A 27385-nucleotide genomic window follows, 5' to 3' on the forward strand; every position below is an offset into this window, starting at 1 on the left:
ATATGATGGATAATATGTCTTGTAATACAAAATATCTCATAATGAGTATTACAGTCAAATCTGTTTTTGTGCGGTCTTTTTCTGTGTGATTGTTATTTGTGCGACTTGTTCTGTGCGATTATTTTTATTTGTGCGATTTGTTTTGTGCGATTTTTTTGTGCGGTATATGAAAATTTCAATCAAATTGGAACATAATTGACTCCTGTAAAATTTTTTAAAACTTTATTGGATGTTTTCTAAGACATAAGCAGGTTTTTTTATTTTTTATTCAGTAAAATTTTTTTCTCATACGTTTTTTATTTTAATAGCATAAAAATCATAAATATTATGTTATATTTGAACAGATGAGGTAAGTTAGCTTCCCTCCAGCTTAAGACTGCAGGTGTGAAATTTCACGCCTTGTTAAATGAAATAACACTTCCTGCACCTATATTTATAAAATAAAATCATTTTTTAACGATTATTTTTAACTTGTTAATGTTAGATTTGTATATAAGTGGAAATAATTAATTAATATAAAAAATAAAATTCTTAGAGGATTCTTTTCCCATTAGGGATTGCAGAAAAAGGCCCAAGGAGTTAAAAAAGCAATTCCTAGTTATTTCGTGCGGTTTTGAGTTATTTTCTACGTGAAACTTTTTTTATGCGGTCCTTATTCACCGCACAAAAAAATATTTTTTTAATTGTGTTGCGAAAATTATTTTTTATAGCCACTGTTGAAGTTTCGTGCGATTTTTTTATGCGTTTTCTTTTATGCGGTCCCTATCCACCGCATAAAAACAGGTTTGACTGTACAGTTTTACAAAATTTTAGTACAGAATTTTTATAATTTCAAGATTATAAAAATAAAAAAATTTAAATAATTTTCGAATATTCGTTTCAACTTAAATTTTCATTATTATATTTTTTATAATGAGAAAATGCTCATTTTTTTCTAGAAATTTTAATCGTAATATAATGACTAAGATTCCACTTCTGTACATGCACTGTCTTATTTGATTATGGAATTACTTTTAATAAAATTTTTAATTCTATTATTTCAAAAGTATTTTAAAAGTATAATCAATTTAATTTTAGCTTTAGCTTTCTCACGTACTTGTTATAGTAAATTGAATATCAGAGTGAAGAATTATATTATATTTTTTAAGTAATAAACTGTAAATAAAATGCCGTTTTTGTGTGCAGTAGATATCCACAATTAAATTTTTAAACAGTAATGAATAATTTATAAGAAATTGTTTTGTGGTATCCTCTGAAACTCTTCTACATATTATTCTCATTCGGACTCGCAAAAAATATTAAATTCGTAGTATACATATAAAGTACTGCTTTCGAAGTTTTCAGTCAAACGTGATATAGTGAAAATATTGTTTATACAAATATTCAGTAATTTATTTAGTCACTAAACAGTCAGTCGTCTGCACGAACAACACACTATTTTTTGCTAATGTTATATACGATCCTACATACTAAATTTTCAGGGTTTACCAAAATTATGTTTAAACATCAGAAGTTAAGGTTAAATTTGAAGTAGGAAAATTTTAAAATCTATGTTATTCCACAATTTCAGTTGTAAGAAATTTTGATTTTATACAACGTGTTGATAATAGAGCCTCACGTTTATACATGGGTGTGTGAACACATTTGCATTATAAAAAAAATTTTCGTTTGTTGGTTATGACAATAAAGAATAAATGCTTAGAGACAGAATATGTTTTTTCTTCATTATTCTATTTTTTCCATATGTATGATGTAATCTAATAACGAAATATGCAGATTTTTCAGTCTGTTTCCTGTGAGTCATATTATTTTTGCGTTGCAGTAATATAGTAATCCTGCAGGCAATATAGTCTATAAAAAATTTTTCTAACTTATTATAAACGTCAGTTTATTGTTATAAAGAGATAATGTAATGAACATTATGCCCAAACAACTGCTATTTTATGACTAGGGTTTTTTTCAGTTCCCTTCTGCTTGGCCCAGGATTCCGGAAAATAAGTGAACTGTTCCCCTAATTACCGGAAAATCCCGGGATATAATTAATTATTTTTAAGATATAAAATAAAACTTAAAATCGAATGATATAAATATTTTTTATTTTTGCGTAACTTAATATGTCCTGCAACCTGCAAAATAATATACTATTTAATGATGCTGTTTAAAATATGTATAAACAAGTAAAACAGCAAAGCCGTACATGAAACAAGACTATGTCTCTGAGACTCGCTGCTAAGCGGGATCACTTCGACGCTCACAGCAGGTTTCGTTGTCATTCTCCAATTTTCTTTAATATCGCTGGTTTTGAGAGCGATCTTTGAAACTACGTAGGCCTCAACGACGAGGCATGTTCGGTGAAATTACCGTATCGAATTTCGAAATTTTTCTCTGTTCCGGGATGAATTTTTGCCGATGCATAACGAAAATTTCCCGTTTTTGAAAAAAATAATCGTGGCTATTGTATCGTTCGAAATTATTTTATTATTCTGCAAAAACAATGTACAGGTATACCTTGCCTTACGTCGGTAATTGGTTCCAGGAGAGGCGACGTAATTCGAATTTACTTCTGCAGTTACGACGTAAGTCGAAACTACGGTGGAAAACGCCAATAATGAGCACTTAAAGACCGCTAAATAAGACGATAGCACAGAAATACAAATGTTTTCATGTTTCGTTCTGTAGGATTTATGATGATTATATTAATATTTACTGTAACTGTACATATTTTAGTATGATTTTATGTGCTTTTATCGCTTTTCTAGTGATATTAAGACTTCAATATTTGTGGCGGACGGTATAAAGTCGAATAAAGTGACTTAAAGTTGATTTTTATTTTTTATATGCTTTTTTGACAAACGACGTACAATCGAGAACAACGTAACTCGAAACGACGTAACTCGAGGTATACCTGTATATATTAATAAATGCAATTCTGACAACAATTATGCCTTTAAATCAAGTTGAAAATTTAAAGAAATAATGAATATAGGTCAAATTTCTAACTTAGCAGATAATTTTTGTTATTTAAATAGTACATAATACAAAATATAATTGTAAATTTTTATATTAGGATTTTAAAAATCAAAGATGGTCAATACACCGATCACTCAATTTGATTCTTATTTTAATAAAGAAAAGTTCTGCTAACCGAGAATGCTTTTTCGATTCAATTGATGTGGGTAGAATCGTATTTAATGCATTTAAGAGAATCCTGATAGATTGCTAGTTCGTTTACGATATGCGTTACAGTACTTCTTTTGCCGTCTAGTATTCTTGATTTGTCTACCTCGGCTGCTTTAATAGTGGTCAAGCCTATAGCCCGATAATTCGGCAATTCGTTTGGCTTTAGTAATTAGGTTTATGAAAAAAAACTTCATATTAGCATACTTCTTACTCGGGTGTATCCTCGTCCAATTTGTAGAACTTAGTATAATGCAGTTATTGAAGCTACTGGGCATGTTTAAAAATTAAGGCAGCATAAGCACTATTATTCCAGATATTACAAGTAAGAAATTTTCAGAGTCCTGTCACAAACAAGGTACATATTAATTATAGACAATATGTGACATGCCATAATAAGCAAAAATTTAAAAAAACTAATAAGCAAACTTAAAATTAATAAATACAAATGTGTTCTGACGGTTTATGAGTTAATTATACTTTTAGTTTTCAATAGTTTTTCAACTTTAACACAAAATCAGAAAAAAGTAAATTTTTTAGAAATTTGCGAGGATGTTCCGGGATATTTCTCAAATTACATAACATACATACAAGAAAGACATCGGCCGTACACAAAGTATTTAGAAGGCAGAAAAGAAGGTATAGGAAAGTGGCGTAAAAAAGAAGGAGGGAGAGAAGACGGACAGTAGAGAAAGGTAGGATCCCTCTGAACGGTGTACATATGGCTACAGTACCATCTACATTTGATGTTGACGTGCAGTTTTTAGGCTGCAAGGCCGTAGTCTCCCGAAGGGTCTAAAAGAAAACCTGAGTGTAGCGAACACCAATAATTAAGTGCCGCTTCGAATAGCGAAGTGTAGAATTTAGTGCCAAGTGGCTGAGTAGAAAAATTTATATCTACTTAATTGTAATAAAACTGAACTCGAATCTGAATACTACTTAACAGCTAGATAGACAGCGCGATAAGCAAAAGAACGCAATGACAAACTAGACAAGACGAATGGACAGCGTATTTCAAAACTAGAAAAAACATGAATTAAAGATAACACTACCTTTATATACCTGCCTTTGTACTTATGTAATAATTACGAATACTTTTGCTATTTATTTACAGATGTGGATATTAACGATTTTCATATTTATCATCTGTGTAATTTTATTTACAATTATATTTCGAAAATACGAAGAATTGCATAAGAGAAAACATCCAAAAGCATACGATATTGCTTGGGCGTTATTTGGATCATTTTGTGATCAAGGTTGTATGAAAACTAATATTATTAACAAATTTAGTTTTAAAAATATTATGTTATAATAATGTATTATTAAACGTAGGAAATCAATTATTTTCACCTTCTGGCAACAGTTGCAGAATGATTGTGTCAGGATGGATGTTTGCAATATTTATTTTTACTGCTAGTTATAGCGGTGCATTAATGTCTTTCATCACATTTCCTGGTCATGAAAAAGTTCCCAGAACATTTACTGAATTAGTGAAGTCTGCAGAAAATGGGGATTATACTATCAGCATTGATCGTCACACTTCAATTTATAGAGTCATTCTTGTAAGTATAATGTGCATATTTTTAATTTGAAACTGAAACAAAATATATTTTTTATCTCAAAGACAGAATTAGCATGCCGTGTGGCATCATTATTTTAAATTTAAAACATTAGCAATTTTAGAACAAATACGCATATATCTATGTTAGCTATAGGTATACAATAATTTTCACATCATTTGATCCAGAAAAATAAATAATAGCCATCCATCTAATTTTTTTACCGCTGTTCAAGAATTGATTAAATTTTGATTAATTTTACGTTTTGTTACATCAAAATTTTTATGAGTATAAATTTTAGTATGTTATTTAAGTAGGAGAATAGAAACTTAAAAATTATACTTATGCAAAATTTTAAGTAGATAATTTTAATTCAGACAAATTAAGTTTAGCCTATATTTGAAAAAACCGACAAGGAAAATTAAAGTATTCTTATTTAACTCTGAGTACAGAGGTATGTACAGGTATACTTCGAGTTACGTCGCGTCTCCTGGAACCAATTAGCAACGTAAGCGAGGTATGCCGGTACAAACCAAATGCAACCAAATCTTCCATGTTGTATAAATCTACAGATAATTTTCTTTGCAATAGATTATTAAATTCAGGAGTGATATATTTGTATAAAATTGAAACTCAATTTTTTCAAACACTCCATTCTAGTGTATAAGTTGATAAGTTTAAGTGGATTATTAGTACGTTGTTTTAATATTAAGTTTATATATTTGTTTACCAGTTTTGAATTACTGCTAAAAGATAATCATTTAAGAAATAAATAATAATTATATGATATATTTTTTTGTCTTTTTGATAGTTGTACTGCTGACATTTCTGATACGTCTTAAAGGAGTTTTTCTGTATGTAATTGGGAATATGAGAGTAAAAATATATATCATTTTTGATATCGCAACTTTCTACAGTGTTTTGAACCACTAAAATATTATCTAATCTGTTCAATAATGTATCCATCTAAAAACACTTGTTTTTGTAATTTATTACTTTCTAATGAGAACTAGATTTGCTTGTCTGCTTTATTTAGAAAATGTCATACATCATACTCATTATTTATGGTGTTATTAAAACATATCAAACAATTATCATCATAACTGAAAATTCTCCCACTCCTTTAATATCTACCATGTTATTTTCAATAGCTCTCATACTTAATTCAGCCAATTTTGGTCCAATACATTTATTCTAATTAATGCATATTCGCTTCACTTCTTTTGATATCCTTATTCCAAGTCTAAAACTCTCGCTTGCAAAAGTATTTTTAAAATAACTATGCTTTCTATATAGAAAGAGATTGAAATAGTGCCGAATTTATGTTTTTTATGGCTGTAAGCTAACAAAAAATTGAGGCTCCTTTCCCATTTTTTAATTATATGGATAAGACAGATATGTCTATTTACACAGGTCAATACACGGGAAAGTCTTAATTAAATTATTTTACTTTAAGACGTGTACAACATAAATGAAACAAACTGTGATATAAAATAAAAATTTTGAGGCCCCTTCAAAGCTGACGCCGCAAGCTTCAGCTTAATTAGCTTAATAGTAAATCCGAAACTGGATTAAAGACAGTAGAAATTCATAAAAATATTAGAATGATGTCGTTAGATATAAAGAATATGTATAGATCTATAATAACACATAATAAATGTAATGACTTCTTAAAACATAAACTGTTCAATTATGTGAACTGTTTTTCAATATTGCTTGCTTATATTGCCAACTCTATTATTCGAAAATTTGAATGAATTTATATTGTACACGAATAATATAGAAATTATATAATCATATAATTTCTATATGATTCACTGATTACTATAAATTCAATTCCATATTATATAAATTAATTGAAAGTATTAAAATTATTTACAGCGATCAACTGAGGGCACAGGCCTGGCCTTGAGAAAATTAATCGAATCAAATAAATTCACATATTCCCAATTTGACGAAAGTTTTGCAAATAGAATAATGACAGAACGTATTGGTCATATAACGTATGATGTTGTCATGAAATTAAATCTCAGTCCATTGGGAATTGAAAATTTTCTGATATCTACAGATCAACTGTATTCTAATAGTGTTGGATTAGGTATAGTCAAGAAATTTCCATTCAAGAAAAACATCGACAAAGTGTAAGATATAGAAATATTTTGTGTAGTCTTTTGCTTTAAATTTATGTTTAACGAATATATTTTTAAAATTAATTTTAGAATTTTACGCTTATTTGAAACCGGAATTATAATGAAGTTCGAGAATGATGAAGTAAGGAAAAACAGCATAAATCGTCTAACACATTTAGAAAACTCCGAAACAAAAAATGTTTTAAATATGAAAGATTTAGTTGGACCGTTTTTAATTATAATAGTTGGATATACTTTATCACTCGTTATTTTATTTCTTGAATGCTTCACAGTTAAAGTATATCGACATTATTTTTAAACATTTAAATGTTTTACAGGAAATAGGTTGAAAATTTTGTGTTTACGCAATAATTTAGACTTAGTATTAAAATATGCATGTTTTAAATATTATAAGAAAACTTTTCATTTAATTAATACTTGTATTCATATGTTTTTGCTAGAGGTACAGGTACATTACACTATATTGAGGTATGCAAGTGTAAGTGTATTCGTTAAGTTCTATGAAATTTTCTAAAATAATATATTGATATCAATTCTATATAATGCAAAGTTTTACTATGGAGCAGTGGTGAAGATTTTATAACAGCGGTTCTAAAAATCACTACACTTTTGAATGTGTAGTGATTTTTACGACCGTTGTTCCAAATCTTTACGCAGCTGCCGCAAATATTGAAAAGTCGCAAGTCCGAGCTGACAGGAAGACAAGTGATATTAGATATTGTGTGATATTAGATTATATAGTGATATTAGACAAAGTTAAATATATAGGATTATAGAGTAATAAATTATGACTTAACAGGTATAGCTGCATTTAAAGGTAATGGAACTCACAATAATCGTATAGTGTAATTTTCGTATGCGAGTACATATTTTCTATTATCAGGAATAATTAGACTGGCTTTACAGAAACTGTAACACAGTTTCACAGATCAGAAATTTGTTTTATTTAATATACCTGGACACATACATAATATTGCGTTTCGGACTCGTTCGTCCCTTCTCAGGGGGTATTTATGTTGTACATTTATTTCCAAGCTATTTCCTTCGTTCTTATTTTCACTTTGACGTACTCCACCTAAGGAGGAGTACGTCAAAGTGAACAAGAAGAGATGTTCAGATTTACAGTATTATTGTTATTAATATTTGATAGCGTACATCTGGTGAAAATAAGAACGAAGGGAAAAAGCTTGAAAATAACTGTAGAACAGAAATACCTGCTGAGGAACGACGAACGAGTCCGAAAGGCAATATTATGTATGTGTTGCAGGTATATTAAATAAAACGAATTTCTAATCTGTGAAACTGTGTTGCAGTATCTGTAAAGCCAGTCTAATAAGTCCTGATAATAGAAAATACGTACTAGTAGACGAAAATTATATTAACATAAGGACATTAAGGCACATAAATTTCACAAATATAGTATTTACTTTAAAGCATCGAGTTCAGTTTTATGTTGAAAAATTTTAATTCACTTACTCATGCATTGTGTGTAAGGAAAAATTCTGAAAATTCAGTATTTCATATTTCATTCGGAAAACTAATAGTGCTCTCGATTAAAAAATTAAGTATGCAAACCATTTCACAATTATAGGTATAGTTTACATTGAAGAACTTGTAAGTGAGGTTTATTTCATTACTGATGGCTGAATGGCATTGCACAACCTATTATATATACAGATTTAACATACATTTACTAAATGTTTTTCATCAACTTTTCTCGGATAGAAAAACGAGAAAGAACAAGTGCTCTCATCTTATAATCCAAGTACTTTTTGTTTATCTTCTTTGCTTTAACCGTATAAACAGATCACACCCAGATGATTTGTTCAGTCTTTGTTTTAGAGAAATGTTGCGTCTTATATGCAGAAAAATAGTATAATTGGACTGCAATTTTGAAACTGTAGACCTATCAGTTTCCACAGTCATCCCGCTTGTCTGTACTCTTGCTTGTCGTTCCTTAATCTCGAGAACTGAGTTAGGTATATGAAAACGAAGATTAGATGTAGAAAAATTTAGGACAGAGGCCAATCAATTATACATTAATTTCTGTATATGAATATAATTATACATGAATAACTCACGAATAGTTTAAAAAATGCAGCCCGTAATGTGAAGCTATCACAATAAATAAACGACTTTTAAAGACTAAATTTTTGGTAAAAATTACGATTTTCAAAGAAATTATTGCAAACCACGTGGCTAATTGATGCGTTCTGACGAAGCACATAACCAAAGTTAAAGTCTATTACATTTTCCTCTGTTCAAACACTATATAGTGCAACAACTTGACCACTTAGCATTTTTTATCATTTAATTTTTACTCAGTTGAATAGAATATCAACTGAATAAAAATTAAAAGATAAAAAATGCGAAGTGGTCAAATGGTTGCATTATATAGTGTTTGAAAAAAGGAAAATATGCCGACACGGTTTCAAGAATATTAATATAGATTTTATAAGTACATTGCTGATGATACGACGCAATATATAACTTGTACAATTATAATATTAGTAGTTACAGCTTCTATTTAAATACAATATTTTCAATTATACAAGAAATCCTTTATGACTAGTCCATCCTTTATAACTAATCCATCCTTTATAACTAATCCACCCTTTATAACTAATCCTTTATGATACGAACTGACTGATATAATCAAGCGAAACCAAAACTTTTTTATTTATTCGCAAATTATTGTGAAAAATCAAAACAAATTTTTCTGTCTTTAGTCATTTTTATGTACTTTCTGTGTATCACCATAAACTGCTTTTATGACAATAATTCTTATAATTATTATTGAGATAGTTTTATTTGAATTTTATGGCTGTTACTTTTGCTAATGAATCTGAATTACCATTTTCTTCAGTGTTATTGTAAAATAACCAAATGCTATAATTAATATTGCTTATGTCGAAAGTTGTTATTATATTTAAATAGCTTATCAAATATAGTTGTAATATTAAAAGTCCTTCCTCTCTGTATTATGTATAGGCCTAATCAACACAGTTCTACTCACATCAACATTAAGTAGTATGACATATAACATAAGCAACACATGTCACGACCGTCCAACATCAACTTGAATTACAAAAATGTATTAGAAAGGTTGTATAATTTTACATTTTAAGTAATATATGTTTAGTGTAGAATAAAATAGTCTATATGTCGAAGGTCTAATAAACATTTTTACTGTTAGTTACAATCTCTAATAAATTTTTCCTGATTATAATAATTGTTGCATTAATCATTTACTCAGTAAAATCATGAATGATATTTTTATAATATACATACTGTAAGCAGAAATTGATTTTTATACGTTATGACTTTGCTAGAAAAATAATTAGGCCTATTTGAAAATGGGGCAGTAATTATTTTTGTTTTATATCTAAATTTGTTGATTTTATGATGATTTGCAACAAATAATATAGTATAAAAATTTTTCATTGCATTTGTAAATTTCTATTAACTTTCTTACAAGTCTGTCATTTTAAGTAGGCCTACGTCTACTGTAATTTCTATACTTAATAATACTTAAATAAAAGACATAAAAATAGTTTTTTACTGTTCATTATATTGTACGATATTATTTATCAAATGGTAAATGGCCAAGTTTGTTTGAAAAATTAGCTTACCACTCAGCGGGGAGTGAAATCGAATCTGCAGAAACAGCCCTCTAGGAAAAAAATTCCTAGAAAGCTTCGGTCCATCTCAATCTAGCTTCTGTATTTGGGTCTAGTGAATCAACGATTGAAATGGAAAAAAAGCTTTAAAGGAGAGAAATATATATATATGTTGTATGTTACAAGTTAAATAGCGAAAATTACCTTCTAAGTTAGAAGTTTGATCGAAATTCATGTTTTTCTTTAAATTTCAACTCGATTCAAAGGCAGTTTTTGTAAACAGTTTCCAACAAACTTTACTAAAGTTTAAAGTTTTTCTATTTCTGTAAATTTATATATAGTTCAAAAGAAAGTTTTTATTTATATTTTACACATATTATATCATTATTGGAAAAAATAGAATGTATTATATAACTTATAAGGATTATAAAGACGATTATATTTTATATTGTTTCGATCATACTCCCGATCGTTCTGCATCAGAATCACATAAATGTGTCGATCAAATTTAAATTGATGACCGCATTATTAGAAACTGTAAATGTTATTTTTTTACTCGAATACAATAATACTCTGGAAATTGATCATTGAAGAACAGTATTTGTAGATTATTAATGAATACTATTAAGTTATGGAGACTGACATCCAGTGATTCAAAAATAAAAGAAAACTTTTGGAGGAGTTTTTGCATCCGATGACTTTCCTACATGCATCGCTAAGTATAAATAATTTATAATTAACCTGTCAGCTGCGCATCTCGATAATCCGAAACAACACCGCTGCTGCGCGACATTTTCTCGTTTTTATAGTAATTTTTTAATTTGCAATATCTCGCTTAAAAATTGTTGTAGATCTGATCTGCTTTTCGTTTTTTTATTTCGCACATATCTGACTTTACGATTGTTTACTTTAAAATATTATGTACGTTTAAAAAATTTAATAAAATTTAAGGTTTTAAAATATTTTAAAAAATTGGTCTTTTATAAATATTCTATTAATTCGGTATGTATGATATTTAGATATGTCTATATTCTGTCAAATAAGAAAAAGTGCAACGTTATAAATTGATATAAAGCAGTAATACGACCTACAGGAAATATTACACATCGTTTCGGGGGTATTTCCGTTTTAAAAATTTAGGTCAAAACCGTTTCTGCTCAGGGAGTGGTTACTTCTTGAAAATTTAGATCAGAACATTTCTCGTTACATATATTTTGTATTACGTAGTATTTACATATCATTTTAGCAAAACGGATATTTCATACATTTATTCACTGATAAAAATGATATAAAACCATAAAAGTATAAAAATACTGCAATGAATAGAAAGCAATAAACACACTAGTATATAATATATATCGAAACTGTAATTACTCATAGAAAACTTTGAAGACAATTGTAAGTATCTATACAAAACATTTCATTTTTAAGTGTAAATACTAATAAAACCGTCCATCTAAGTTGTAAGCATCTGTGCAAAACACAGGATACAATAGCAATTACTAATTGAAACGTCCATCAAAACTAAGCATTTATACAAAATCTTTGAGCAATAGTAATTATTAATTGAAACATAGAAGTAGTAAGCATTTACGCAAAACACTTGTTACAATGATAATTACCATTTAACGAAAAACACGACAACATTTTGTCATGTTTTCGTTTTAAAATTGTTTTTTAAAGCTAGCCTACAAATGGTAGCTTTCTAGCACGACAGTGATTCGTGCAGAGAAACCACCCCGTTGCCCCTGTGAGCCCCTGTAAAGTTGGTTATCTAAAGGGTAAGGTGCCATTTAGGAACCAATTTTGCAAAATTGAAAGAAATCGAGTGAAACTTTTTCCCCAATAAAATCGATGTTTACTTTTAAATAATAATGAAAGATTTTTTCATCTAAAGTCATTTTTTTAAATAATTAGTACTTCAAGAAGTTCATAGTATACAAAGGAAAATGTACTTATGTAATACACAGTATTTGTAGTAAAACTTATCCATGTTTAAAACAAGCATTTACTAAAGCGGCATCATTAAAATTACCAAACGATAAAACATACGAATGTAAATTTTTCGTAACAAATGAAAAAATAATATTACCGACATTCAACAGCTATTTTATAAATTGTAATTGTACGAAATGTAATAATTAAGTATTTTATTTTCTAGAATTTGTGTATTTTAAAAAATTATCTGAAACTGCTAAAATTTCGAAAAAAGCTTCTACGGTGGCAGCTGGATATGATATATTTTGTATTAATGGCTTTGAAATAAACTCAATTGAAAAAAGTAATATTTATAGGTCTGGCTGTTACGGCTAATAGAAATCTTAACCGGGCACAAGTTCGGGTGGTCGACACTCAACAGTACCCCAAGGTTCAAATCTATTTTGGGTATATGTTCCTTCTTCTTGCTTTGCACTCGCCGATGTCCTAGCAACAAGTGATCAAGTAACAAAGTGTATGAACCTGTGGTCCCTCTCGTACCGCGCAGGATTACTATTGCAAACACTTCCGTTGCCACAGATAGGGGTCTTCTGCCTTAGGGGCTTTTAGTCATAATCCAACGAACAATAGCTTTGAGCCACCAGCCCCTCGAACAAGTAGATGTACTAAGTGTCCGTTACACTAGCCGTAGAAATGCTTAATAATAACTTATGTTAGAACAGCTCCAAAATTTTCTTTATCTCTAAATAACATTATAAGAAATACAGGAGTTATCGACTACGATTATCGTGGAAACATTGGAGTCATGATGTATAATTTTGAACCAGAAATTATTATTTTTTAACCTGGATCTGCAATAGCCCAAATAATTTTTGAAAAAAATCATTCATGCAACTTTTTTAGAAACAGATTCATTAAGTAACACTGACAGAGGTGAATAAGGCTTCGGTGACTGTACCTTTTCTCAAAAAGAAGGTTTTGGAGACTGTAACGAAATTCTCTTTTCTGTTTCTGATACTGAAGACTATAACAAAATTACCTTATCCCAAAAAGTAGTTTTTGAAGATTTTAACGGAATTACTTTTTCTAAAAAAGAAAGTTGTAACAAAAATTAATTTTTTCTCCAAATATTATTACTTTATCTCAAAAAGATGGTTTTGGTGACTGTAACAAAAATTATTTTGTAATATACTAAATTATTATGTACTCAATTATTATTTTATATGAACTTAAATACCCAATTCTCATTTTGTACTCATTTATTATAATATATATACTCAACTATTATTTGCATGTATACTCTTATATGTACTGTACATCAAATGTTAATGACAAAAATAAACCTTGCATTATTTAAAATCATTTGTAGTAGTAAATATATGAATATTTGTTAGTTATAATTTATAAATACAGTCAAACCTGTTTTTATGCGCTCTTTTTATGTGCGATTTTTATTTGTGCGATTTTTTTAATGCGAAATTTTAATTTGTGCGGTATAGTTGGCGACTAGTCTCGTGCGATTCGTCATGTCTTACGTTGACTTATTATAGCTAAATAAACTTATTATAGCATAAATGCACTTATTATAGTAATATTATTGCATGAATATGCGAAAAATGAAATAATTTACTTTTTAAGTCAACAAAACACCACCTGGACAAAAATATGTAAAACAGACGATAGACTAGACGATGCAGTCAAGTGCTGACATCTGTTGTCAATAAATTCTATTTCGTACGGTTTTGAGTTATTTTTTATGTGAGACTTTTTTTATGCGGTCCCTGTTGACCGCATAAAAAAAATATTTTTTAATTGTGTCGCGAAAACTATTATTTACAGCCATTCGTGAAGTTTCGTGAGATTTTCTTTTATGCGTTTTTTTTAATGCGGTCCCTATCCCCCGCATAAAACAGGTTTGACTGTATATATAATATGTGTGTATGTTTTAAATCGATAACTTCTTTTAAAAGTAATTTGAGTTCTTTTCAATTTAATTTAATTTTATAATTTAAATGGAATTGACTTTATACAATTGATAATGACAATTTTAGTAAAGTATTGGTACTGTTGTTAAAAATTATAGCAGTGCTATTAACTAAATTAAAATGTTACATGTTATTATTTTTATTTTTATAAATAATCCAATCCATTATATCAAAGTTAATGTCACAAAGTTGTAAAAAATATAAAATTTTATTCAGCTACTCATAAAAACTTTTATGTAAACAATTTTGTTAATCGATGTATATAAATGTTTACTTCCACGTGGCAACGCGTGTAGATTATATATTCAGATAATAAAGCATTAAAATAAAACAATTTCAAATGTTCAATTTATATAATTGCCCTTGAATATTATTGTAACGTTTTATTGTAAAATATTTCTAATTTTCTCATCATCTAATTAACCGAAAATTATAAACTCTCTTCGAATTGTTTCATATAATTTAACTTATAATGACACAAATTATTGACTGATAAATTAAATGAAAATGGTAACTTACATAGCAATGATCAATGACAAGCGAACACTTCAATGAATTTTAAATATATTAAACGTTTATCTATTCAAATAGTATTTTCAATATTTAATAATGTCAGTTCAACATGTTTCTTTCTTATAGATTTATGAACTAGTTTATAACAATGAGAACTAAAAATTGAAATATTTTAAAATTTTGTCGAGAGCAGACATAGCCTATACATATTAGTAAATTGTAATTTATCGTTATATTTACTAAAAATTCTAGTTATCCAAAACTTTTTATTTGTTTTCAACCGCTGAACTAGTAATCTAATATGAAAATCAAAACAATGTCAAGAGATATTTAAACAAACTTTTCAGAGAGCCCACAGCAAAACAAACAGAAGAAATAAATTTTAAGTTGTAATTCAATATTTTTTTATGAATGACTAATAAACGAAAAATATCAGATATTTGTTTTGTTATTTACATGTCATCACTTTTACCTGTTCAATCTTTACTATTTCATGTTTGCGGATGTAATAAATAGTTATGTCTAAATACAGAATAACATACTAAAACATTTTTTGACATGCCTAAGAAAATTTAGTGAAATGAGAATATTCTTTGAACTTTGGGTTAAATTAAAAAGACACATGAAAAAATTATATATTATGATATAAAAAACCTTCCCGGAACAGAAGCTCTAATAAAATCAACATGTTGTCGTTGGCTGAAAGAATTCTAATCTAAAAAAATTGTTTTAACCGATTTTTAGTGTGGAAAAATACTGAAATTCACAAAAATAACCAAAAAATAACCGTTGATATTTTAAAATTTTTTTAATATCAAACTTGTATATGTATCGCCTAATAAAATTATCTGAAAGAATTTGAAATTCCGGGATATTATTCCAATCAAGATATTATGAAAAGTTGGTTAAGAATGAATCGTCTAACTCCTGATTCTCACAAATTAAATCCCATTAGCATATTTAATATGTATTTCGATAAATGAAGTATCGAATAGATAGTTTTTCCATAAGGTTTCCCAATTTAACTTATTAGCAAATTCAGAAATGAATGTGAGAGATAAATCGTTTCGTTGACTGATGATATCCCAGTCAATATAATTTTTTAAATGACGAATATTATTTCCTTCTAATGGTGAAAATGGAAAATTCAACCAATCAATTAGCAGTTGAATATTGTTAATTAATTAAATAAATACTTCCTAAGAAAAAAACAATTTTGTTTCTTTGTTAGGAAATATTAATTTAATTAGTTACATAATAGGATACATTATTCATATTAATAACATTTTATTATATGAATTGCGAGAGGATGTAAAGTAGTCTCAATCATGCGCCTGGATCTAGCCGGAAAAATGAGAAAAGCATCGTCGGCATAAGCAAAAACTCGACACTGATGCCCAAGGTCCAAATTAGTTCTACTGTATTATCAACTCGTCTCGATTATATATATAGGTTATTATAAATATATATATTTATAATAAAAAACAAAGAATAAAATAAAAAATAAAAATAAACTCATAAATAAAATAGTACTAGATATAAGTATCAACTAATACTATTTAGAATAATAAAATTAACGTGTAAGTTGAGTTCCTGGCAGACTTTTTAACAATATATTTCCAGGCCAATGGAAGGCCTTCCGCGTCTCTCGCATTTATACTTGTGTCTTCTAGTTTGCTCTTATAAATCTCTCTTTTCTTAGCAGTCTTAGCTAATATTGGGGATTTCACGGGTTTGATAATGTCTGCTGCATCCCATTTAACAACCAATCTTTCGGCCTGCGCCATCTGTGGTAGTACCGTCGCGTTAGAACATTTTCTGACGTTATACTTGTACTCTTTGAGTTTTACACTCAAATTCCTTGTAACTCCGATATAATCTTTCCTAATTCCCAGCTGGGCATTTTTGTATGGTATCCTATGGACACCTGCTTTTTCTTCCTACTTAATGCTATCCTTGTCATTTCATAAAATTTTATACAGGTTTGAGGTTTTTGACACCTTGCGGTCCGCTATTTCTTTATAATGTCGTTTGCATATCTGTTATAAGTAAATTTTGTTATTTTACCGAGACCTTGTTTTGAACCCTTTGTTATGCTCTTCTGGCATCTTCTAACAATTCCTGTTAATGTGTCTTTCTTGCACCCTAAGGCTTCGGCTACTTGTAGAATTCTGTCAATTTCCTTTCCTCTGTCCATAACGTTGTCACAATATAGAATGCGGCCATCTTATAATGATATAGATGATTTAATTGCGAGGGGATGTAAAGGGGACTGTGCGTTGGTTTAACGTAAACACTGGTTGATAAACGTCCTTTTTTGAATTGGCTTGAATTTTTTGGACATCAACATCCAATTCAAAAGAGGGCATTTATCAATCAGTGTTTACGTTAAACTAACGCACAGTCTCCTTTAGATCCTCTCGCAATTCATATAATAAAATGTTATTAATATGAATAATGTATCCTATTATGTAATTAATTGAATGAATATTTCCTAACAAAGTAACAAAATTGTTTTTTTTTGTTTGGAAATATTTATTTAATTAATTAACAATACTCAACTGCTAATTGATTGGGTGAATTTTCCATTTTCACCATTAGAAGGAAATAATATTCGTCATTTAAAAATTTATATTGACTGGGATATCATCAGTCAAAGAAACGATTTATCTCTCACATTCATTTCTGAATTTGCTAATAAGTTAAATTGGGAAACCCTATGGAAAAACTATCTATTCGATACTTCATTTTCGAAATACATATTAAATATGCTAATGGGATTTAATTTGTGAGTATCAGGTGTTAGACGATTCATTCTTAACCAACTTTTCATAATATCTTGATTGGAATAATATCGCCGAATTTCAAATTCTTTCAGATAATTTTATTAGGCGATATATACACAAGTTTGGTATTAAAAAATTTTAAAATACCAACGTATAACAACTATCACTTTACGCGTATTAAAAGATTATCTAAACTGGAATTATGTCTCTCGTTACCAAATATTTGACCGTCAATTTATTATTGACGACTTCCAAAATGAACTTTGTTGGTGTTACATTATGAAATATCAGAAAATAGACCGTGAATATATAGTCAACAATCAACGAAATTTATTACTCCAGATACTTGTAGAAATGTGTCATGTTTAGGATAAAGTGAATGAGAAAACTGGAACAGCTTAAATAAAATAAACTAATTTAATTATTAATGTAAAAATTAAAAAATTTGAAAAATAATTTTGTTTTGGTGTTATATTGTTTCATACAATTGTTGTTTTAATTTTCTCGGATATTAAAACATTGAACAATTAATACAGAAACTTTGTCTAATTGTTAAAAAAAGTAATTTAATTCAAATTTATATTTAGAAAATTAATTTTGTGATCAGTATGGCCAAATCACTACTACTAACATATTAATATTTAACATCTTGGAATAAGATTTAATTCATTTGATATTCCAATAATTCCTTTTAAATTAATTATGGAAGATCGTGCTTTTCAAGCAGAGAATTTGTCGGCTTCTATGCTCTTCATACAGATAACTTAATATTTATCTCGTAAAAAAATTAATTTCATATTTGTATGGATTATTACTATGTCACATTGAATTCAATTGTTTGTACTAAGAATCCAAACTCCTCAATAGGCGCAATAGAAAAATTAACAACCAGAACTGTAATGCCGATTCCTCAAAAACACTTTTTGAAGTTATTTATTCCATTACATTACTTGTATGTTTAGAAAATAGTTTTTGATCCCAATTTTTTTACAAAATATATATATATATATATATATATATATATATATATATATATAATAAAATTTATCAGTCTGGTTTTAGTTTACTGTAATAAATCATGTACCTAAAACACCTAAAAGGCTAGAGTTAGTTTCGATCTATGAGAGACACTAAATTTATATAAGAAATAATTATTAGCACTTCCATTGTTACGTAACACTTCCATTGTTGACACTTCCATTGTACTTAACACTTCCTTTGTTATGTAACACTTTCATTGTTGATGGATGTGTTAAGCCTTAATCCTGTCTATCTCCCCCGTGGGGAGGAATTTCGAAAAATCCCTTCTTAGTGTGCATTCTCGTGACGTACCCTAACTGTGTACCAAATTTCAACTTTCAACTATTAACCGTTTGGGCTCTGCGCTGATTATTATTACGGGTTAAGTGAGATGTACTCGGTTAACACCGGTGGCAGTGTACTATGCCGGACCAAAGTCAAGGCATAGTAACTAAAACAAAAATTAAAGAAATGTATCAGTATGTGTGTCTGTATTCAGAAATTTCCGAACAATATGGCATGTATTCAATATAGTGGCCTTCTGTAGTTTGATGTATGTATTTCTATTCAATTGTAATGTTCCCAAGCTTTTGTGTAGTGTGTGTAGTATGACACCTGTAGAGAAGAGAATGACAGGTAGAATAAGCACTCTATCCATCCTCCACAGATGCCTTATTTCCTGGGCGAGTTCTGTGTACTTGCTGATTTTTCCAATGAATGTGTTTTGTACATTGTGAGTGTTTGAAATGGTCTATAATGTATGTGATTTTATTGTGTTTGTCAATGAGTGTGATGTCTGGTCTGTTGTGGTAAATTATTTTCTCTGTGATTATGGCTCTGTCGTAGTACATTTTGTGTGTGTTGTTTTCCAATACTGTCTATGGAATATATTTGTAGTATGGTTCGTGGATGTCTAATAATTCGTGTTTTTTTGCGTTATAATAAATTTTTTTGTGTTAAAAAAATTCGGAATTCATACCAGATTCGAAAAAGATCCCACATTTACATAGAGATTCAAGACCTGACTTTGTGAAAGACTACCTTTTGTAAAGAAAAGACAACTTATTATGTCATTTTATAAATAATTTTACGTTATGATAAACAGGAAACATATGAAATTATATAACAAAAATAGGTTATTTTAAAACTTCTTCTATTTTATTATAAAAGGAAACACTATTGACTATTGAAATATTGATTACATAATTTTTTTAAATAGAATAAATTTTCTCTTTTCTTTAAGATTTCAGTGCTTTCTGGAAGTTTTGAAATTTATAAAGTAAAATAACAGTGTAACAAAACTTTAAATTAACTTCAAAATTGAATAAATATTTGAGAAAAATTTTACTTCGTTACTGATGCCAATAAAAGTAGCATATATCATTAGAAAAAGAATCCATTTTCTCTTTCATTATATTATTCCTTTCAATACGTGTTATGCAATGGTATGATTAAATATGAAGGAAATTCAGTCAGTTTCATTTGCTTTGTATCATATTAATCTCTCAGTCATATAGTAACCACGCAGAAAATGTTGTTTTTAACATTTATTAAAAACATAACATGAACGTATTAATACATTAAAAACATAAATCTAATTTTTATGAAGAAATAATCTAATAAACTTATGCCGGAAGAACTGCTACGTTTGTTAGCATGTTTCGGAGAAAAAACAAAACAAAATATTACAGCTGAACACTCTCTAACATAATAATACAATATATATTATATGCCTTTGTATTTATGTAATAATAAGGAATACTATTCTTTTTCATTTACAGATGTGGCTCATAACGTTTTTCGTATTTATTATCTCTGTAATTTTATTCACAATAATATTTCCAAAAAGTGAAGAATTAAATAATAGAAAATCTTCAAAAGCATACGATATTGCTTGGACGTTATTTGAATCATTTTGCGATAAAGGTATGAAAACTAATATAACTAACGATTGAATTGAACAATATTATCTGATAATAACTATATAATAATGTATTATGAATCGCAGGAAATGAGCTATTTACACCTTCCTGCCACAGTTGTAGAGTAATTGTCTTGGGATGGATTTTTGCAACATTTATTATTACCGCTAGTTATAGCGGTGCATTAATGTCTTTTATCACTTTCCCTGGTAGAGAAAGTGCGCCCAGAACGTTTACTGAATTACTGAAAGCTGCCGAAAATAGAGAATACGCTATATGTTCCGGGAATAATACCAAAAACATGATTATTGTAAGAATAATGTGAATATTTTAAATTTGAAATTAAAACTAAATAGTACTACAAATTTTAGATAAAATTCAAAATATGTGATGTCGTCATTTTGATTTGTTCGTCAAATACATTCGTTTGTATGTATCTCGAATCTTACGGGAATGAGAAAAAAATTCGAAATAGAGAAGTTTCGACATGCAGAGGTTTCTAGGCACTATAATAGTAATAGGTTAGATTTGAGATATGAAATGTTATGAACATGATAGCATGTACAGTACATACCTGTATTACTTAAAAATAAAATTTTGCTTTTGATATCCGGTAACAGAGAAAATTGGTGAATAATTTCTGATATCGGATTTTTTTGGAATGTTTGCATTCTGATAATCTTCCTGGCATCGAAGGAAAGTTCTCAACATTACAATTGCTTTTTCTGCTTTTGTTGTAGTAATAACGTCTGGTGAATCCATCTTATCCTCTAGTTTGTCTTTGTCGTCTGAAACTCCTATAACATTTTTCACGATCTCCGTGTCTGTCGACATTCCGCGTATTAGCAGAGAATCGTGTAAGTCTAAAAACTTCTTAAGTAAAGCCTGTAGATTGAGTTGTTCTTATTCACTCTTTCGAATTTATTTCTTTGCTCTCTATGTCTTTCACCCTGTCAATGGTGTTTTGATATTATTTCTCTGACAAGTTTTTTCGTTGCTTAAACCCTGGTTTTACAAAACTGTTGTTGATTGTTTTTTTGTAACATTTTCTTCCAACTATAGTCTCTCATTCTCATAGCGTCCGAAATATTGACAGTGGTAAGGTGATGTCGTCAGCTTACATGTGGTAATTTTTGGAAAAACCTTATAGTGATGTGTTTTTAGATTAAAGAGATGATAATGTGCGTTGCAGTAATCGATGGAAAGCAGAATTTTTTTTTAAAACTCATAAGATTGTCGTTTCTTTCAGTCAGTCATTGAAGATTTCACTTGACATCCATGTTTTCTGGTTTGATATACAGTCAAACCTGTTTTTATGCGGTCCCTATTCACAGCATAAAAAAAGTCTCACGTAGAAAATAACTCGTAACCGTACGAAATAACTAGGAATTGCTTTTTTAACTTCTTGGGCCTTTTTCTGCAACACCTAATGGGGAAAAATCCTCTAAGAATTTTAATTTTATATTAATTAATTATTTCAACTTAAATACGAATCTAACATTAAAAAGTTAAAAATAATCGTTAAATAATGATTTTATTTGATAAATATAGCTGCAGGAAGTGTTATTTCATTTAACAAGGCGTGAAATTTCACACCTGCAGTCTAAAGCTGGAGGGAAGCTAACTTACCGCATCTGTTCAAATATAACATAATATGTATGGTTTTTATGCTATTAAAATAAGAGGGGGCCGAAAAAAACGTGAGAAAAAAATTTTACTGAATAAAAAATGAAAAAAACCTGCTGATGTCATCGAAAACATCCAATAGAGTTTTAAAAAATTTTACAGGAGTCAATTATGTTCCAATTTGATTGAAATTTTCATATACCGCACAAATAAAAATATCGCACAAAACCAGTCGCACAAATAAAAATCGCACAGAAAAAGACCGCACAAAAACAGGTTTGACTGTATATGTTATTAAAACGATTTCACTTCTAAGAAATATCTGACATTTGCGGAACGACCAATCTTCAATCTTGAAAGTTTTTCACGTCCAGTTTGATTAACTGCTAAGAGTAAAGTACAGCAACATGTACATTACTATGTTTCCCACCTTGGCACTCTTTTCTCTTGATATCCTGTTCAGTCGGGGAGATATTGGCCAAAGGCTTGTTTCAGCTGCGATGAAGACATACACTGGCTCGTAGCCTCGAACACGAGAAAAGAGCTCTTTGATCCACTCTTTGCAAACATTTTGAGACGCAGACACACTTTCGCCACAAAATTTTTTGAAGACAATGCGATGTCTAATTTTAGTCTAAGTTCTGCAGTCACTCGTTGCTAACTTTAAATTTGATATTGCCATGACTTTTGGCAAAATCCTCAGCTTTTCTTCGTAAAATCATTTTGAGGAACTTCTTTATCACAACATTGCACAAACCATTTTCTTACACATTCTTCTACTTCTGTAAAAATAAATTTTCGAGTTTTTCACTTTCTTGTTCTTTTTGAAATTCTTTTTCTACTGAATCTCTGTTATTTATTACTGTTGAAAGAATACTTGAAGAAATATCAAATATGCTCGCAACATTATTCTTTTTCTTCTGAGGACTTCTGTCCAAATATGTTAAGATTTCCTTTTTTCATCAATAGAAAGGATATTCAATTTCTTTTAATACCAGTCATTTTTTTTCTCTTGAGGCACAATCACAAACTTAAATGATGTAAAAAAACCCGTTCATCAAGGAAAGTTTCTAAAAACCATTATATCACGTCGCCTCAAGTTATAACGATCAGGAGCAAGTCAAACTGTAGCCAAACTGACAAGCAGCGCTGGAGAAAGACAGGATCCATTGAAGCCTATATGCAGAAGATTAATGAGCAACGGTCAATTAATGAGCAACGGTAATAATTTTTACGAATGACGTTCGATAAGGTTTTACCGCTGTTCATTAATTGATTAAACTTTTTTCATTTTACATACATTTACTTGAAAACGCTTATAAGAGAAATTGTAATATGGGCAAATTTAAATTTCGAAATTACACTGATATCGAAATTTTAACTATTTTTCAAGCATAATAACTTTAATCTGCGTTTTAAAAATAACGGAAATCGTAATTATTAATGCTTTCTGATGTAAACCGATGTTAGCTAATTGCACAGATTTATCAGAGATCTGGTAGGCAAATAGCTTATACGTCGTAATAAACTATTTTTGGTAGGTTAAGTGATGAAATGAAGTCAGAGATCAACTTCCAAAGTATACGCTTTATTAGAATTGGAAATGCATTTCAGATTAATTTTCCCTTATCAATTCAAATCCAAACAGGAAGCATACAGTGCATGACTAAATTATTAATATTACAGATAATTATTTTTCAGTTACATAATCTTTTGAATTATTAATCTCACATTTAAACCGTACGTATAAGCAAAACTTTTGAAGTATATATATATATATATATATAACGTGATAATCTTGCTCTCAACCAAATCGTTAATTGAAGACTGTACATTTACCCATTCACTTTATTTACAATTTATATTTAGATAGATTACAATCAACCAACTTCGGACTACGTTAGGAAATTTCCTTTATTTCCACTAATTGGAAGTTTGAGCTAATTAAATAATATTAGCCATTTAAATGGCAACATTGTTCTTGATATTGTTTTGGCTTTGCGTTGTTGTTAATCTTACTTCTATTCAGAATGTCTAGCTTTTTAATTTACGTTCCTGGCTGTTATATTTAACAGAAGGAAAGTGCAGAGATCGATAAAAAAAAAAAAAAAAAAACATGACTTCCAAGAACTTACATTTTTTAACTCGGGATTTTGAAATTTCGAAAAATCGATAAAAAGGTTTAGGTTTCTTTCTGAATATATGGATGTAAATGTGTGCGTGTGTGTCTCACGAATTTCTTCACCCGTATTGAAACTTAAAAACTCCTGATCTTCGAAAATATCTGAAATTTTGCAGGGAGGTTTATGTATTAAAAAGATTGATACTGTTAAATTTTGATGGTGAAATGTCGCAGAGTGGAGAGATAGATGGTTTTGTGTGATAGATCTTGTGTAGAGTCAGAGTTAATGGAAAATTTTAGTCGTTGGTAGGTTTTACAATGTTTTTGTGAAACTCGTCTTTATCCACAAATTTAAGATTCTTATTATTTAATCAAATTAATTATATAAAAATTTATAATAGATAGGGCCACAGGCATTTTGACGGGAATGTTATGTAACTCGTTGCTACATTTTATAAAATTAAATGAAAATTGATTGAGAAGTTGTTTATATTTTTATAATGGACACAAAATGGTTTTTTCCATATGCTGATTAATTTTAAAATTTTTATTTTTCAAATCGTGATCAGTGTATGTTTTATTCAATTATAATGATTTTTTCAATTATATTTCGAATCATTATAAGTATGCCTACATTTTTTTTTGAGAAGCACGATCTTTATGTTAGAACAGCTAAAGTCAAATATTAATTTTTTTTACTTATATGAACCTGTTGTTTAAGTTTTTGTTGTTTTTATATTGTCTACTTGGGCCTTGTTTATAAATAGAACGTTTTACTGGTGTATTTTTTAACTAACAAAGAGAAGAAGTCTTAGTCAAAAATTAAAACAATTATATGGTTTGTTTTGACTTTTGACTATGACTTCCTCTCTTTACTAATCAGTAGCTATACCAGTATAATAAGTCTTATTCATAAACACGGTCGAAGTAGACAATATAGAAACAAAAAATTTGAATTTTATGTATGTGTATTGTACCTTACAATACTTAAAATGCTGATTTACATAAATATTTGAACATATGGATGAAGTTAAGTTCTAATTATTCCTAATTGTTGATGCTTTATTATGTATTGAAGTAAATGAAACACGTTAAATAACGAGTATGAAAAATTATTTTAACTGAATGAGATAAATAATTCACTTAAGTATATTCAGTACTTGTCGGGATAGAAATGAGTGATTATCATTTTTCTCGACTTCGAATATTATTCAAATCACAAACTTTATGAACTTAATTAAATAGGCTTACTCTCTAAATCGTTTTCATTTTTATATTGCCTGCTTATATTGCCTAGTCTTTTACTTAAAAATTTCATGAAATTTATATTGTTCACGTTTACTTTATTATTTTCACTGAATTTTACTGCTTTTATTTATAATTTAATTTTATATTTTATATATAATGCTGGCTATTAAAATTCTTTTACAGCATTCATCTAAATGCAATAGTAAGGCTTTCAAAAAAATAATGGAATTAAATAAATTCAAAGAAACGAGATTCAACGAAAGTTCTGGTATTATAATGATGAAAGAAAAAGTTGCTTTTATAACTTTTGAGCTTATTATGAAAGTAAAACTCATTCCTTTGGGAATAGAAAATTTTTTGATATCTACAGATCAACTAAATTCTAATAATATTGCATTTGGTATAGCGAAGAATTTTCCATACAAGAAGAAAATGGACAAAGTGTAAGTTACAGGAATATCGAACATAAACGTACTCAGCAAAAAACATAAACTCCAATAACCATCACCTTATAAGTTGCTGAGGGAATTTTTAATTAAGAAAACGAACGTTTTCGGTCTATTCAATAGACCATCATCAGGTTAGAACATACGAAAATGGAATACATTATAAATGGAACATCACGTATAAAATTCAAAAATACCAAAAGATCGTTAACATCCGAACCAATCAAAATAAAAATTAAAACGTAAATGGTACATAAGTGTAAAAATAAAATAACATACTACATTGGCTAAACATTAATTAATAACCAATAACATTAATAAAATAATTGATACATTATAAAAGAAACAACAAGTGTAAAATAAGAACTTATTACTCGTACTCATGTACTAATATTACCTATCCTAACCGGATGGTAACTGTTCCAACTAATTAAAATTAGAATTAAAGGGCAAAAAATACCCAAACGTAAATTAACAAACACATAACAATATTAAAGTTATTAGTACACGCTAAAAATCATTTAACAGATAATAAAATATTAAGGATCTCCAAATACGAAACACATCGCAAATCATGAGCCATTTGTAAGTCTCTTAATTGCAAATTTTCAAGCTGACGGTAATCCCTCAACGTCCCTGGCGTTAATGCATCTATTCTCGAGTATACTCTTGTAAATTTCTATTTTTTCCGCCGTCTTTGCTAAAGTTGGAGAATATATTTGTTTGACGATTTCCGCCTCTTCCCATCCAACGACGGATCCTTCGGCCTGGGCCATCTGGGCCAGAACAGTTGCGTTAGAACTTTTCCTTACATCATATTTATGCTCTTTGATTCTAACACCTAGGTTCCTTGTTGTAACCCCTATATACTCCTGTTTTAGTCCTAATTGCTGATTTTCATAAGGGATCCTATAGACCCCAGCTCTATCCTCTTTCTTAATCTTCCCTTTATCAGTTCTCAGAATTTTGTAGAGGTTCGGGGCTCGTTTGAAGATCAATGTTGATTTTTTAATGTCCGCTATCTCCTTCATAATGCCCCGTACATTTTTGTTGAAAGTAAACTTGGTATATCCACTAGGTCTTTGTTTAGAGGTTCTTGTGTCACTCTTTTCAAACTTCCTCACGATACCATTAATTACGCTTCTTCTGTAGCCCAAGCTCTCTGCTATTCGCATGATCCTGTCGATCTCGTTAACCAGGTCCATAACGTTATCGCAATAAGTAAAAGCACTCCTGACTAAGGTGCGAAAGGCTGCCAATTTATAACGAA

At 29.0% G+C, this 27385-nt stretch overlaps 1 protein-coding gene across 1 annotated transcript in view; it reads left to right on the forward strand.

The window, feature by feature from the left end:
- LOC136970515 (ionotropic receptor 93a-like) overlaps window positions 1-7208 on the forward strand; it is a gene marked incomplete at its 5' end in the record, with an annotated part of 62179 nt that extends 54971 nt beyond the window's left edge. The window contains one exon of the mRNA XM_067264954.1: window positions 6959-7208. Coding sequence (XP_067121055.1) covers window positions 6959-7187 — 229 coding nt within the window. The remainder of the gene's footprint in view (window positions 1-6958) is intronic.
- Window positions 7209-27385: the final 20177 nt, after the last annotated feature.

The sequence above is a fragment of the Centruroides vittatus genome, unplaced genomic scaffold, assembly GCF_030686945.1.
Source record: "Centruroides vittatus isolate TY-2023 unplaced genomic scaffold, ASM3068694v2 contig_2, whole genome shotgun sequence".
In the NCBI taxonomy this organism is placed as follows: Eukaryota; Metazoa; Arthropoda; class Arachnida; order Scorpiones; family Buthidae; genus Centruroides; species Centruroides vittatus.